Here is a 15,189-nt window from a genome sequence, read left to right on the forward strand (position 1 = left end):
GCAAAGTTCAGGCAGGGTACAGCCCTTTCAGGGTGTATGGAAACCGATCTGAGACAACTGATGCCAGGGAATTGGGGGGGCTATGCCTTCACAATGAGACAAGATTGGTCCACTCTTCTCTTCCGGCTGTCGGGCGGGCTTGAGACTCTTTTACAAGGAGCGGACCAGAATCACAACGAGCTAGTGGGTCCTAGAAGTGATGAGATACTGCTACATGTTAGAATTTGCTCAGCCAGTACAAGAAGCCTAGTCTCCCCTTATGCCCTCCAAGCCAAGTGGTTAGTGGTTTGAGGGACAGCGGTGTTTTGAGGGCTATAGAGTCAGTTTCCCAAGGGAAGAGAAAGGAAAGTATATCCATTTATTTTGTGATACTGAAAAAAACAGGAACGTTCAGTTCAATTTTGGATTTGAAAAGGTAAATGGACCCTCAGAGTACCTCAGTTTCATATGGAGACCCTATGTTTGGTTATAGCTGTAGTATACAACGGAGAGTTTATTTATTTATTTATTTATTTAAGTTTTTTATATAGTGAGTTCCTGGCATCACTAGACCTCACAGAGGTGTATCTACATGTACCAATCAGGCCAGAGCACCAGAAGTTCCTGAGGTTTATGATTCTAGGGGAACATTTTCAGTTTTATGCCCTTCCTTTCGGGTTAGTGGCAGCACCATGTATGTTCACCAAAATAATGGTGATGGTGGAAGCAGTGCTCAGAAGGGAAGGGGTACTGGTGCATCCATATCTGGACAACTGGCTCATTTGGACAAAGTCGGTGAACCTGTCACAGGTGGTACAGCAGGTCCTGGAGAGGTTGAGGTCTCTGGGCTGGATGGGGAATCTAGCGAAAAGCCATCTAAGGCTGTCCCAAATCCTGGAATAGCTGGGGGCTTATTTTGACACCTGGATTGGTAAGGTGCTTCTCCCAGATGACAGGGTGGTGAAACCACAGACATCGTTTCGCTGCCTGTTAAGGCTCTTGTGCCCAGAGTTTGGGACTATTTGCAGATGCTGGGTGTCATGGCATCACGCTAGAGCTAGTTCATGTGCCCCTTCAGACAGCACTCCTGGTGAAGGAGGCATCATGGTCTATCAACTGGTTAGAAATGAGAGCTATGTGCTTAGCATTACTTTCCTTTCTGCCATGGTTGCTAGGTCATACAGTGCATGTTCTATCGGACAATGCAAGGACGATGGTTTATATCAACGCAGTGAGGAACCAAGAGTCCAAATGGTTGCTCAGGAGGCCAGGAGTTGTTTTGCTAGGTGGATCAACATTTGACAGTCCTGGCAGCACCTCACATAGCCGCCAGGGCTGGAGTGGACAACGTGAAGGTGGATTTTCTCAGTTGGCAAAAGCTAGATCCTGGAAAGTGGAAGCTGTCAAAGGAAGCAATGCTCCTCATTCAGGCCAAATGGGGAACACCCCACATGGATATGATGGCATTGAGATAGAACACCAAGGCGTCTCAACTTTACAGTCATAGGCGAGAAGACAGCAGAAGGAATCGGTTCTGGTTCTACCATGGCCACAGAGGATTCTTCTTTATATGTTTCCTCCATGGCCATTAATGGACAAGGTGCTACGAGGGCTAGAGACATTATCTGAGCGAAGTTATTCTGGTGGCTCCAGAGTGGCCGTGACGACTGTAGTTCGCAGATCTAGTCACTTGGCAGTGGATGGGCCTTAAGTTTCGGTCACCTTCCAAGTCTGTTTCGTCAGGTCCAATATTTTTGGATCAGGCGGTTTGCTTTGTCTTGCAGCTGTCTTTTGAAGGGAAGCACTTGAGATGGAAGGTTATTCCAAAGACATCATCACCACCTTTCTGCAGGCCAGAAGACCATCCATATCCTTGGCTTATGTTAGGCTGTGGAGGGTTTTCGAGGTTTGGTGTGTTGAAAAATCTTGATTTTTCTGCAGAATGGTTTGGTTAAAGGGCTAGCCTTTAATTCCCTAGGATGCAGGTGGCGGCTTTAGGCTGTCTTCTGGGCAAGGTGGCAGGGAGCATCCCTGGCCTAACACCCAGATGTGATTAGTTTTCTTTGAGGAGTGAAAACATTTGTGAGCCCCAATGCGGAAGATATGTCCCTCGTGGAATCTTAATTTGGTTCTAAGGGTGATGGGTAAGGCTCCATTTGAAGTGCTGAAGAGGGCAACTATAAAGGATTCAAACCTGAAGGTGTTTTTTTTGGTGGTGATTTGTTCGGCCAAAAGAATTTCAGAACTTCTGGCATTATCTTGTAGAGATCAATTTCTACCAATTACAGAGACTGGGGGTGTCACTGCACATGGTGCTCTATTTTCTACCGAAAGTATTTCTTCTTTCCATTTTAGTCAGACAGTGGAACGTCCAGCTTTTCCTAATCTGGATTCGTCTGCACCTCATGCGAAGAAACTTTGGGTGTTGGATGTATGGCAGGCATTGAGATATCTCAAGGTGACTAATAGTTTCTGGAAATTGGATCACCCCTTCGTGCTTGGAATGGGCCCAGGAAGGGGTGCAAGCCGTCCAAGACTACTATCGTCGGATTGGCTGAATAAGGCAGTTTGCCTTGGCTTACAGTTGTAGGGTCGACCAGTGCCAGAGGGTCTAAGGTCTCAGGCGACCTCATGGGCAGAGTGTCAACAAGTGTCTCTGCAAGAAATCTGTCGAGTGGCCTACTTGGAAGTTGTTACACACTTTTGCCAGACATTATTGATATGGATGTCCAGGCTCCATGTTCCATGGGGTTTGGTGAGAGTGAACTGCAAGCGGGATTTATCATTGTGCTTGTTGAGTTCAATGATGTTCTAATTTGTGTTGTTAGAAAAAGGTTTCAGATTTGAGGTTTCACCTGCCTCCTGCTCGTTGAATGGGGTTGGGGGTCTCAGTTATAGTTATTCTCATCTTGGCTTGGGTACTGAGGGACTGCAGGTGGCACACTAGGATAAATAGCAGTGTCAGTTGAAACTTTTTTCTCTCTCCCTCGATCTGCTGGCAGGGAAGGAAAACCCAGAAATCTGGACTGATCTGTGGTATTGCAGAAATGTAGAATGAAATTAACTTTTAAACAATCTGAAAAGTAAAATATAGGCTTTATTCTTCCAAAGGCTCATACAAATGCTGAAGTGAGAAATTTCCTACCTGATTCATCATTGAAGGAGTGAAGCTGATAAGCATCTGCACATTACTTCCCCGCAGCCATTTTACTAGCAGTCTGAAATCTTCTGCTGTTAAATCCTCTAAAGAGTTCTTTGGAAGCACATCTAGCAGACCTTTCCTCATTGCCTGAAACACAAAAAGAATAAGCAGTTTGTTGCCATTGTTTCACCAGGCTCCATGTGTACCAGCAGCTGGAAAATTTCTGTATCATGTATACAATGGAAAACCCTAACACCATGATATTGCAAAGTTTCCTTCATTTTTTAACTTTATTTTTATTGAATTTTAATAAATTCAAATACAAATTAGGCCAGATACTCAAAGTGCGTTCAACGCTATTTAGCTGGATAAACAAGATTTATGCGGCTAAGTAGCGGCCGCTGAATATGCAGTTACATAAAAGATCTCTTACTACTACTAAATATTTCTATAGTGCTACACGAGATATGCAGTGCTGTACAGAGAAAAAGACAGTCCCTGCTCAATAGACCTTACAATCTAATAAGACAAACATACAGGATAAGAGACTTGGGATATTTCATAAAACAAGACAATGGTTGAAAAGAAAAGAAAGACTAGAAGCAGACAATCAGGCATAGGATTTCAAAGTGGTTTCAAAAAGGTGGGTCTTTAGATGGAATTTAAACATGGCAAGAGAGGGAGTATGATGCACCAGTTCAGGAAGACTATTCCAAAAAGGTCCCGGGCGCCTGGGTAGCCCAAAGGCAAGGCTTGAAACTGGTAATGACGATCCATAACAGCAAATCAGAGGAACATCTGATATTCCCGATGGATAGTAATATGTAGATAAGTCTCCATCAGATCTAGAGACGTGAGGTACTCCCCCCTGCTTGTACTGCCATTATGACAGAGTACACTGTTTCCATCCTGAAATGCATTCCCTCAATATCAGTTGAAGTTCTTGAGATCCAGAATGGGCCGAAATGACCCTTCCTTCTTGGGCACGACAAAATAAATCGAACAGCAGCTCGTATTTCGCTGTGATTTGGGAACAGGAATCACCGCTTTCAGGTTCAACAGCCTCTGTAACGTCGCTTCCACTTCTACCCTCTTAAGAGGGGTATTGAACAGAGAGATCATAAAAGCATCTGGAGGAATGCGACGAAATTTGAGAGCATACTCATCCCGAACCACATCGAGAACCCATTGAGCCAAAATAATCTGGACCCACCTGTGATTAAAAAAAAAAAACGGGATAGGTTACCATGTATCCCCCTGCACCACCAGGTGAGCCTACAAACCTTCGTTGGGAAGACAGAGGGGCTCCACCTCTGCAGTCCGCAACCTTTCAAGGTCCTCGGGGGCAAAAGCACTGAGATCTATGGAAGGGACAGGACCTTTGGGAAGAACCTCCCCTACATAAGGCTGAAAAAGCTGGTAGTCTCGAGAGCGGCCACCCGCCTGAAAAGACTGGGCAATGGGTTTTTTATCCTCTGGCAAATGAGGAACATGGGTGTCTCCCAATTTACTTGCCACATTTTCTAATTTACTGCCAAACAAAAGTGAGCCCTTGAAGGGCAGCTTGGTAAGACTGGCCTTTGAAATGGTATCCGCTGACCAGTTGCACAGCTATAGCTGCTGCTTCTCCGCAGTAACCAAAACAGCTCCTCTGACAGCTGTGCGACTCAAGTCATAGCCCTTTTCAGGTAAGAAGGTGGCCCCGGTTCAGAGTACACATATCTACATGGAAACGCAAGAAACTGAAACCCTCATCGCATCCATTGGATACTATTCTGACCAACCTGCTCATTTCCATAAGGAATACCATCTCAAAGCCAATTGCAGACATCATTAATTGCTTGCTAACTCAAGGTCGTGTCCCTGACCAGCTTCAGCTAGCAACTCTAAAACCTTTACTAAAAAAACCTAATCTGTCGCCAATGGACCCAGCTAACTTCCGCCCAATAGCTAACCTGCCTCTGATTGCTAAACATGGAAAAGGTAGTCAACAAGCAACTATCTGATTACTTGGAAGAAAATACCATTCTCGCATTGTCACAGTTCGGCTTTCGCAAGTCGTTAAGCACAGAATCCCTCCTTATATCTCTTACGGACACCATACTAACAAACCTGGAAAATAAACAACCCTATTTCCTGGCTCTTCTAGATCTCTCCGCGGCTTTCGACATGGTAAACCATTCAACACTATTAGAACGTCTTGCAGACATAGGCATCAAGGGAACGGTCCTCAGCTGGTTCAAGTCCTTCCTGTCTAACTCGTTTCAAGGTAAAGATAAACAACAAATAATCACATCCGATCCTCTCCAACCTGGGAGTCCCCCAAGGCTCCTCCCCTCTCACCGACCCTTTTCAACATTTACCTTCTCCCGCTCTGCTAGCTACTCACCAATCTAAAGCTCACTCATTACCTCTACGCGGACGACGTTCAAATTCTCATCCCGATCACAGAATCTTTACACAAAACTATGACACACTGGAACAACTGCCTGCATTCGATCAATCAACTGCTCTCCAGCCTCAACCTAGTCCTTAAACAACAACAAGACGGAGATCCTTATCATCACACAAGATGACAACTGGTTTCTCAACCCGTCTGGCACCCCCCCTATCATCCATCCCAAAATTAAATCAACCTCTTTATGTGAGAGATCTAGGAGTCACCCTTGACAACCAGCTTAACTTAAAAAAATTTGTAACCATCACCACTAAGGATTGTTTCTACAAACTGCAAGTCCTTAGAAAACTGAAACCATTACTTCACTTCAACGATTTCCGTATGGTACTACAATCCATCATACTCTCCAAAATAGACTACTGCAACTCTCTCCTGCTTGGGCTCCCTACCAACACAATTAAGCCACTTCAGATGGTTCAGAATTCCGCAGCCAGAATTCTCACCAACACCAACAAGAGAACACATCACCCCCATCTTTAAGAACCTCCACTGGCTGCCCATTAAATACAGGATCCTCTTTAAATTTCTAACAACTATACATAAAGCCTCGCACAACATCTCCCCGCTCTACCTAAGCTCCCAACTGCGTCCACATACATCATCCAGACCAATCAGAGGAGCATACAAAGGCACACTCTATGCCCCCCCAGCAAAATCTTCCCTAAGGAAACGCGCCTATCTACAGCAGGCCCTACACAGTGGAAAGCGCTCTCTCCAGACATCCGACAAGAACCTTGTCACTCGACTTTCAGAAAGAAACTCAAAACTTGGCTATTCTGCCAAGCTTATTCAGGAACATAAGCCCCTTGTTTCACATCCTGCTTGCTTGTTCCTCCGTATATCTTCACTGTCCTATCCATTCAAGATTGCTCTGGGCACGATATACCCTACTAGTATTCTCTGCTGTAGGTCACTGTTTACCCTCACAAGCTGTAATTGGCCCTACTCCCCATTTTCATTGTACTGACTACTTGATATAGCTCTGGGCACGATGTTTTGACTACGTAATATAGTTCTGGGCACGATGTACCCACTAGTTTTCTCCACTGTAGGTCAACATTGTTTACTCTCACAAGCTGCAATCAGCCCTACTCCCCATTTTCTCTGTACTGACTACTTGATATAGTTAACTGTTTATTTGCTCATTTGTTTACTTGTTTTTCAGGACCATTCCATAACTTAACTAGAATAGTCTCCCTTATCCCAGTTTCTTGTATCCCTTGTTCCATGTACCGCCTACGAGCGAATTTCTTTTATTTCAATGTTTCAATGTAAACCGATGTGATTTGTATGTTATACAGGAACACTGGCATATAAAAATTAAAAATAAATAAATAAATAAAGATGCCGTCTTGGGTCCTCCCCAAGTTTCTTTCATTTTACCTGTTTGATAATAAAGCAGAGTTGCTTACCTGTAACAGTTGTTCTCAAAGGACAGCAGGATGTTAATCCTCACACATGGGTGACATCATCAGATGGAGCCCGGCACAAAAATCTTTTGTCAAAGTTTCTAGAACTTTGACTGGCACACTGAGCATGCCCAACATGCTGCTAACCACATGTCCACGCGTGGTCCCTCTTCATTCTTATAACATTTGAGTTTGCGAAAAATAAAATAAACCGAGAGAAACAACTCTGCAGGGTGGGTTTCATGAGGACTAACATCCTGCTGTCCTTGGAGAACACCTATTACAGGTAAGCAACTCTGCTTTCTCCAAAGACAAGTAGGACGGCAGTCCTCACACATGGGTGATTAAGTAACTTCAGGCCACTCCCAACATATGCAGCACAGAACAGGTGCCAATGTGCACAACTACAGCTGTGAAAAAACTAGGGGAGCAGGCCAACACCCAAGGACAAGGCCCACGGTAGGAAGAGCTGGGGTTTCAGGGCTGAAAGATTACAGAGGACTGACTGTCTGAAATGACTGTACCAGCAGCCATCCTTATCCAATAAATAATGCAAGGCGAATATGTGGAGGGAACTCCAGGTCACTGCTCTGCAAATCTTGTGAATGGGGATGGCATGCAAGTGAGCCACCGAAACTGACATGGCCCAAACGGAATAAGCCTTGATGTGATCTTGAAGCTGCAAGCCCGCTTGAGCATAGCAGAAGGAGATACAGTCCGCAAGCCAATGGAATAAGTTCTATTTAGACACTGCGACCCCCAATCTGTTTTTGTCGAATGAGACAAAAAGCTGAGTGGACAGGTAAGGTGCTGCCCATTCCAAGCAAAAGGCCAGAGCCATTTTACAATCCAGAGTGTGTGGCGCTCATTCACCCTGGTGAGCGTGCGGCCTTGGAAAAAAAGGACGGCAACACAATGGACTAATTGAGATGGGATTCTTTGACCACCTTAGGAAGGAACTTCGGATGCATATGCAAGACCACCTTATCATGACAAAATTTTGTATAAGGGGGTACGATACCAGAGCTTGCAGCTCACAAACCTTGTACACTGAAGTAACCGCAACCAAGAAGACCACCTTCCAGGATAGCTACTTAAGGTTGCAGGATTGCAAGGGCTCAAACGGAGCCCTTCGTGAGCTGAGACAGGATGATGTTGAGGTCCCAAGGAGACTGCTGGCGGCCAAGTCGGGGGCTTAAGTTGTAACAAGCCTCTCAAGAACTGTCCCATGAGCGGATGGGTGGAAATGGATGCACCATCCCTCCCCTTGATAGTATGCCCCAATGGCACTAAGATGAACCCCTCACCGACATGATCTGTAGACCAGACTTGGAGAGGTGCAACAGGTAGTCCCAAAAGGACCAGTGGGGAACAAGAAAAGGGATCCAGACAGTGTCCCACACACCAAGCCAAATACTGCTTCCACTTGAGATTGTAGGATTTTCTCATAGATGGTTTTCTGGACTCCAAAAGGACTCACAATACATCTTCCGAAAGGCCCAGAGCGTGGACAGTCACTTGGTCAACATCCAAGCCATAAAAGACAGGGCTTGGAGGTTGGAGTGGCAGAGCCTGCCCTGGTAGATCAGGTCCGGGGCAGTCCGCAACAGAATCGGGAGGCGCGAGGTCAGAGGGAACCAGACATGGCGAGGTCAAAAGGGTGTGACCAGGATCATGGTACCCAGATTCTGTTGGAGCCTTTGGAATGTTTTTGAGATGAGCAGAAGGGGAGGGTAAGTGTACAGCAGCCCAGTACCCCAGTGAAGTGAAAAGGCATCCAACACCGATCCTCTGCTCGTCCTGCCCAGGGAGCAGTAGCAATCCATCTTCTTGTTCTCTGGAGAAGTAAAGAGGTCCTCATCTGGGATCCCCCACAAGTGAAAGATGCGATTCGCTACCTCTTGACTGAGGGACCACTCATGAGATCAGAAGGTCCAGCTCAAGGAGTCTGTTAGGACGTTGTCAGCCCTGGGGAGATACACTGCCTGGAGAATGCCATTCTCGATGGCCCACAACCAGATCTGGACTGCCTCCTGACAGAGGGCGTACGACCTTGTTCCTCCCTGCTTGTTCAGATACCACATAGCCACCTGATTGTCGGTCTGAACGAGGACCACTTTGTTAAGCAGTTGCTCTATGAACACCTGCAGGGCATACCAGACCACCCATAATTCCAGGAAGTCTATCTGCAAGAACCAAACACCCTGAGTGTGGAGGCCTGCCAAATGGGCGCCCCAATCAGCATGGGACGCACAGATGCGTCCCATGCGTCCCATGCTGGTTGGGGGTCCTCGTTCAGACCGACAATCAGGTGGCTATGTGGTATCTGAACAAGCAGGGAGGAACAAGGTCGTACGCCTTGTTCAATCTAGGGCTACGGAGGGCATCCCCTTTTCTAGATTTGATGGGGTTGCCCACCACACAAGGGATTGCTGAAGGGGAGTGGTGATCAGGACACAAGTCCATAGATCTTGGTTGGCTTGACACCACTGGAAGCATAATGTCCACTGAGCCCTGTGCATGTGAAGCCGGGCAAATGGTTTAATGTGCACCGTTGCTACTATATGACCCAGCAGTCGGAGAAACTGGTGCGCTGAGACAAGGGAACAACTGGAGGCTACCTGAGCAAGTGCAGCAAGGGTCTCCACCCTGATTCGAGGTAGAAAAGCCTTCTTCTGGACGGTGTCCAGCCAGGCCCCAATGAAATCCAGTTGTATCGACGGCTGGAGGTGGGATTTCGGTTAGTTGATTAGAAAACCCAGATTTTCAAAGACTCAGATGGTGACTCACAGGGCCCTCTGTGCCCCAGCCTAGAGTTGCTCTTGATAAGCCAATCGTTGAGGTCAGGGAAGACATGAACTCCTCACCTCCAAAGGAAGGCCCTGACTACTGCCAGGCATTTGGTGAAAACATGGGGCATGGACACAAGGCTAAAGGGCAGTACTCAGTACTGGTAGTATTTCCCTTCTACCAGGAATCAAAGGTACATTCGATCTGCCAGAGAAATGGAGATATGGGCGTAAGCATTTTTGACATAGAGGGAGCAGAGCCAGTCTCCTGCCTTGAGGAGGGGAATCAAAGTGCTCAACAAGACAATTTTGAACTTTTCTCTGACCAGAAACTGGTTCAATGCCCTCAGATTCAGAATGGGCCGAAGACCACTTTTCTTGGGAATCAGGAAATACCTGGAGTATAACCAGTCACCCCACTGGCTTGGCAGAACTAGTTTGACTGCTCAGCCATTAAGAGGGCGGAGAGCGCTACTCGAAGTTTCTGCAGGTTCCCTACTTCTTTCCACCGCAGATACAGAGAATGCTGTGGAACTCGTTGGAAATGCAACCTGTACCCCTGGCGCACGATGGCTAGGACCCAGAGGTCCAATATCATCAAAGTCCATCGGACAATGAATAGCTGCAGATGGCACCCCACTAGGGAGTTGACACCATGGGGCAGGGGAGGCTGGCTCATGCTCCCCTGCTACCAGCCAAATCCCACAACGGGGTTCTGTAGCAGGGCTGGTGTTGGTTGACGCTTCCTTGATCTTGCTGGTGGCCGTTGAGGCCTAGATCTCGACACTGGTGGGTAGTACTTGTGCGGCTGGTAAAAAGGCTGCCTCGGATACTGCCTAGGGGGCTTCTTGCTGGGAGGTTGGGTGTTGGAAGTACTGGCTGACAACTGTTGAAGGGTCTCATGATAGTCCTTCAATTGTGCCACCACCTCCTTAATCCTGACCCCGAACAGGTTTTCATCTGTACAAGGCAAATCTGCCAGGCGGTCTTGGACTTCAAAGCGTAGATCAGAGGTGCGCAGCCAAGCCATATGGCGAGCCCGAATGCCTGCTGCAGCAATTCTCATGGCTGTCTCGAATGCGTCATACACAGAGCGGACCTCGTGTTTATCATATTCTAGTCCTTGCTGCACTACCCTCTGAAATTCCTCCTGAACTTGTTGCAGAAGGTGTTCCCCCAAATCCTGGGCTTGTTTCCAGAGGTTCCTGAAGTACTGATCCATATAGAGTTGGTAACAAGCGATCTTGGCCGCTAACATGGTGCCCTGAAACACGCAGTACCCGAGAACATCCAGAGCTCTATGCTTGTGGCCCGGGGGGGGGTGGAAATGCTGAGGCATTCCTACAAAACTTCTTCGCCTTCTTCAATTCCGATTCCATCACCACCGATTGGTGAGGGAGTTGTCGGCGTTTGAACCCAGTGGTAGGCTGGACCAGATAAACTGCGCCCGTTTTGCAATTCACAGGAGGAATGGAGATGGGGTGTTCTCAGAGTCAGGCTACCCGCTCCTTAAAGATGTCATGGACTGGGACATCTTGAATTCCTCCTTAGAGGAATCCAGGAATCGCAGGATCTCCAGCATCTTGTGCTGAGAGTCCTGCTCTATTAGTAGCTGGAAAGGCACCAATTCTGCCATGGCTTTAACGAACCCCACGAAGGAGAGATCCTCTGGGTGAGATTTCCGCTGCTCCTCTGGAGGAAAAGGCTCCAAGGGCAAATCCTCAGATTCCTCTGTGGAGGAAAAGGTAAGGAATCAGCTGGCTTGGGTACAAGGAACATCCTGTTTATCTTGGTAGCTAGGAGTAGAAAGACATTTCTTTGTGGAGCTGGCTTAACATGTTGTGCTTTGTTACATACTAGGGTTATAATAAATATTATAGAACCGAGGAGAACAGGGAGAAGTTTCCTAACCGGGGGTCTAGCGGTAGCTGGCCTCAACGGCTTTTTTTCCTTTTCAACATTGGAACTGTTACCTGAATTGCCTTAAACGCTGTTGACATCACTTCCTCCAACTACAAAGGTATTTAAAGTGCCTTCCGTTTTCAACAACTGAGGAGAACAGGGAGAAGTTTCCTAACCGGGGGTCTAGCGGTAGCTGGCCTCAACGGCTTTTTTTTCCTTTTCAACATTGGAACTGTTACCTGAATTGCCTTAAACGCTGTTGACATCACTTCCTCCAACTACAAAGGTATTTAAAGTGCCTTCCGTTTTCAACAACTGAGGAGAACAGGGAGAAGTTCCTAACCGGGGGGTCTAGCGGTAGCTGGCCTCAACGGCTTTTTTTTCCTTTTCAACATTGGAACTGTTACCTGAATTGCCTTAAACGCTGCTGACGTCACTTCCTCCAACTACGAAGGTATTTAAAGTGCCTTCCGTTTTCAACAACTGAGGAGAACAGGGAGAAGTTTCCTAACCGGGGGTCTAGCGGTAGCTGGCCTCAACGGCTTTTTTTCCTTTTCAACATTGGAACTGTTACCTGAATTGCCTTAAACGCTGTTGACGTCACTTCCTCCAACTACGAAGGTATTTAAAGTGCCTTCCGTTTTCAACAACTGAGGAGAACAGGGAGAAGTTTCCTAACCGGGGGTCTAGCGGTAGCTGGCCTCAACGGCTTTTTTTCCTTTTCAACATTGGAACTGTTACCTGAATTGCCTTAAACGCTGTTGACATCACTTCCTCCAACTACAAAGGTATTTAAAGTGCCTTCCGTTTTCAACAACTGAGGAGAACAGGGAGAAGTTTCCTAACCGGGGGTCTAGCGGTAGCTGGCCTCAACGGCTTTTTTTCCTTTTCAACATTGGAACTGTTACCTGAATTGCCTTAAACGCTGTTGACGTCACTTCCTCCAACTACGAAGGTATTTAAAGTGCCTTCCGTTTTCAACAACTGAGGAGAACAGGGAGAAGTTTCCTAACCGGGGGTCTAGCGGTAGCTGGCCTCAACGGCTTTTTTTCCTTTTCAACATTGGAACTGTTACCTGAATTGCCTTAAACGCTGTTGACGTCACTTCCTCCAACTACGAAGGTATTTAAAGTACCTTCCTGCGGCACGCAGCCGACGCCGGTGCGCTGACGAAGCCGCGCGTGACAAAGGCGCACGGCTTTGTCTGCTCGGTTTCGTCTAAGCTTGGCTTTGTATGACTGAGACTTAAGTTGAAATAATTGTTACCTATCGAATCTGATTGTTCTCCTCCAGATACCTAACCGTGAGTTATTTTGAGTAGAGGAACCTGTCATATTATTAGTAAATTTTCCTGTTTGAACCTTATGCCTCACACGAAGCGGAAGGGCAGAGTTCGTGTGGAGACTCTGATCACGCCAACATTGCCCCAGCAATCTAGTATAACTGGGTTTTTCTCTCCAGCGAACACGTCCACTCCGAACAGGCAATCCATTACATTGGTGGACTCAGAGCACATGTCTCCAGTGTTGGATATTTGTACATCTTTAAGCCCCGGAGCTCCAGAGGTCCCCTCTATTCCTAGTGGAAACCAACATCTGGTCCCTGATACAACCGTCCTCCCAAAGTTGGTGGCTGGAAGTAAATCCATCGGAGAAGGGACAGATGGGAATGGAGCCTTTAAAGTATCTATTGAAGAACCCAGAAAGAAGCTTCCCCCTTTGATGCAGTCATCTGCGTCAGTGGGGGGTGGAAAACCGGATTCGATTACAGTGATACCGACAACCCAGGATAGAGGGGAACTGTCCATGGGAGATCATGGTCAGGGAGTTGGGGGGGGGGGGGGTTTCCAACCCTTGGGCCTACAATTGGTGGAGAAAAAAGAAATTACCTTAGAATTGGTTTGGAAGTCATTGTTATCTTTGGAAGCCTCTATTACAATGTTAGCGAATACTATGCTTGGTACTAAAAACCATATATCTCAAATAGAAATTGTTGTGAAAGAAAATGTAGGGAAAATAAATGTGATAGAAAAACAAGTAGTACAATTACATGATGTACAAGAGAAAATAATGCAAGGAGAAATAACAAATAATAGAAAAATTGAAATTCTTGAGAATGAGGTCAGATATAAGAATTTAAGGATTGTTAATTTTCCTTGTGTAAAGATGCATCTCCCTTTAGATATCTTTAAGAAATATATTACGGAAATTCTGTTATTTCCCAATGAAGCTATACCTCCAGTAGCGAAAATATATTTTGTGAACTTGGGAAAGAAACAAACACCGATATTAGCATCACAGGAAAATAATAATCAAATTCATACAGAGAATGTGAATTTAACTGATTTTTTGGAACAGTCCTTGGAGACTCAGATAGAATTTAGAGGAACACTACTAGTCACTTTTCTATTTCCATCAGATAGAGATTCATTTCTTAAACATTTTCTTCGTAATAGATCTAAAACATTTCTAGGTGAGAAAATATGGGTATATCCTGACATTGCCAGAGAAACACAGTCCCGCAGGAAAAAATTTCTTGCAATGCAACAAGAAGTAAAAGATCTTGGTGCAGAGTTTGTAGTTAGGTACCCAAGCAAATGTATCGTTAAATTGAATAATAACAGGTTCATTTTTTTTGAACCAATTCAATTGAGATCTTTCATCAATGCTAGGGCTCCTGTGGCAGTGGATTCCCTCCCAATAACTGGAGAAATAAAATGAAAGTTCGCTATTTCCTGAAATCATTATTATATAATGTGCTCAATTAGTACTCGGTTAGGTATCACATTGCCTTTTACAAGTCAGTCAGGATATGTGGTTTCTTATTTCGCAATTGATTTTTCTTTTCTGTGATTTAATATTTAAGTGGAATATTATTTGTCTCAATTTGTGCGATAGGAAAATATTCTGATCTGTCTGGTTCATTGATAATTTTATATATTGTCTATGTAATTGGGAAAATTTAAAAGAAATAAATAAAAAATAAATAAATAAATATTATAGAACCACCAGATGGTCTTTTCTGTGTCTATACTTATTCATGCTTCCTGGGAGACATGTTAGTGGCTGTAACATTGGCCCTGCTCACTAATTACAAGCATAGTTAGTTAGGTTAAAAGAAGAACAACACTTTCAAACAACGCTTTCAAGTCTAAAACAACGCTTTCAAGTCTAAATATGACAATCCAAGGGAAAGAGAAAAACCACTATGCATCTGTAGGCAATTCTGCAAATAAAATAAATTCCTCCCTATCCCAAATGTAGTGACTGGCTTGGAATTGCTTGATTAGCACTTTTCTGTTAATCAGGAAGGCAAAAGGATTGCCAAAAGTAAAGTGAGGTGACAATACATTTTTCAGATATATTAGTAATAGGAGAAAGATCAAAGGTAGTATAGTAAAACTGAAAGGAGACAAGGAACAATATATGGAGAAAGATGAAGAAATAGCAGAAACATTAAGGGGTAGATTTTCAAAGGGGTATGCATGTAAGATACGCGCGTACCCCCCGA

General features: G+C 45.4%; 1 protein-coding gene across 1 annotated transcript in view; it reads right to left on the reverse strand.

The window, feature by feature from the left end:
• The window catches only part of UBR5 (ubiquitin protein ligase E3 component n-recognin 5), a 672,040-nt gene that overhangs the window by 6,287 nt on the left and 650,564 nt on the right, over nt 1-15,189 (reverse strand). Inside the window, 2 exon segments of the mRNA XM_029591836.1 lie at nt 3,125-3,142; nt 3,145-3,268. Of these exon segments, the coding sequence (XP_029447696.1) occupies nt 3,125-3,142; nt 3,145-3,268 (142 nt within the window).

This window comes from Rhinatrema bivittatum, chromosome 2 (assembly GCF_901001135.1).
Source record: "Rhinatrema bivittatum chromosome 2, aRhiBiv1.1, whole genome shotgun sequence".
Classification (NCBI taxonomy): Eukaryota; Metazoa; Chordata; class Amphibia; order Gymnophiona; family Rhinatrematidae; genus Rhinatrema; species Rhinatrema bivittatum.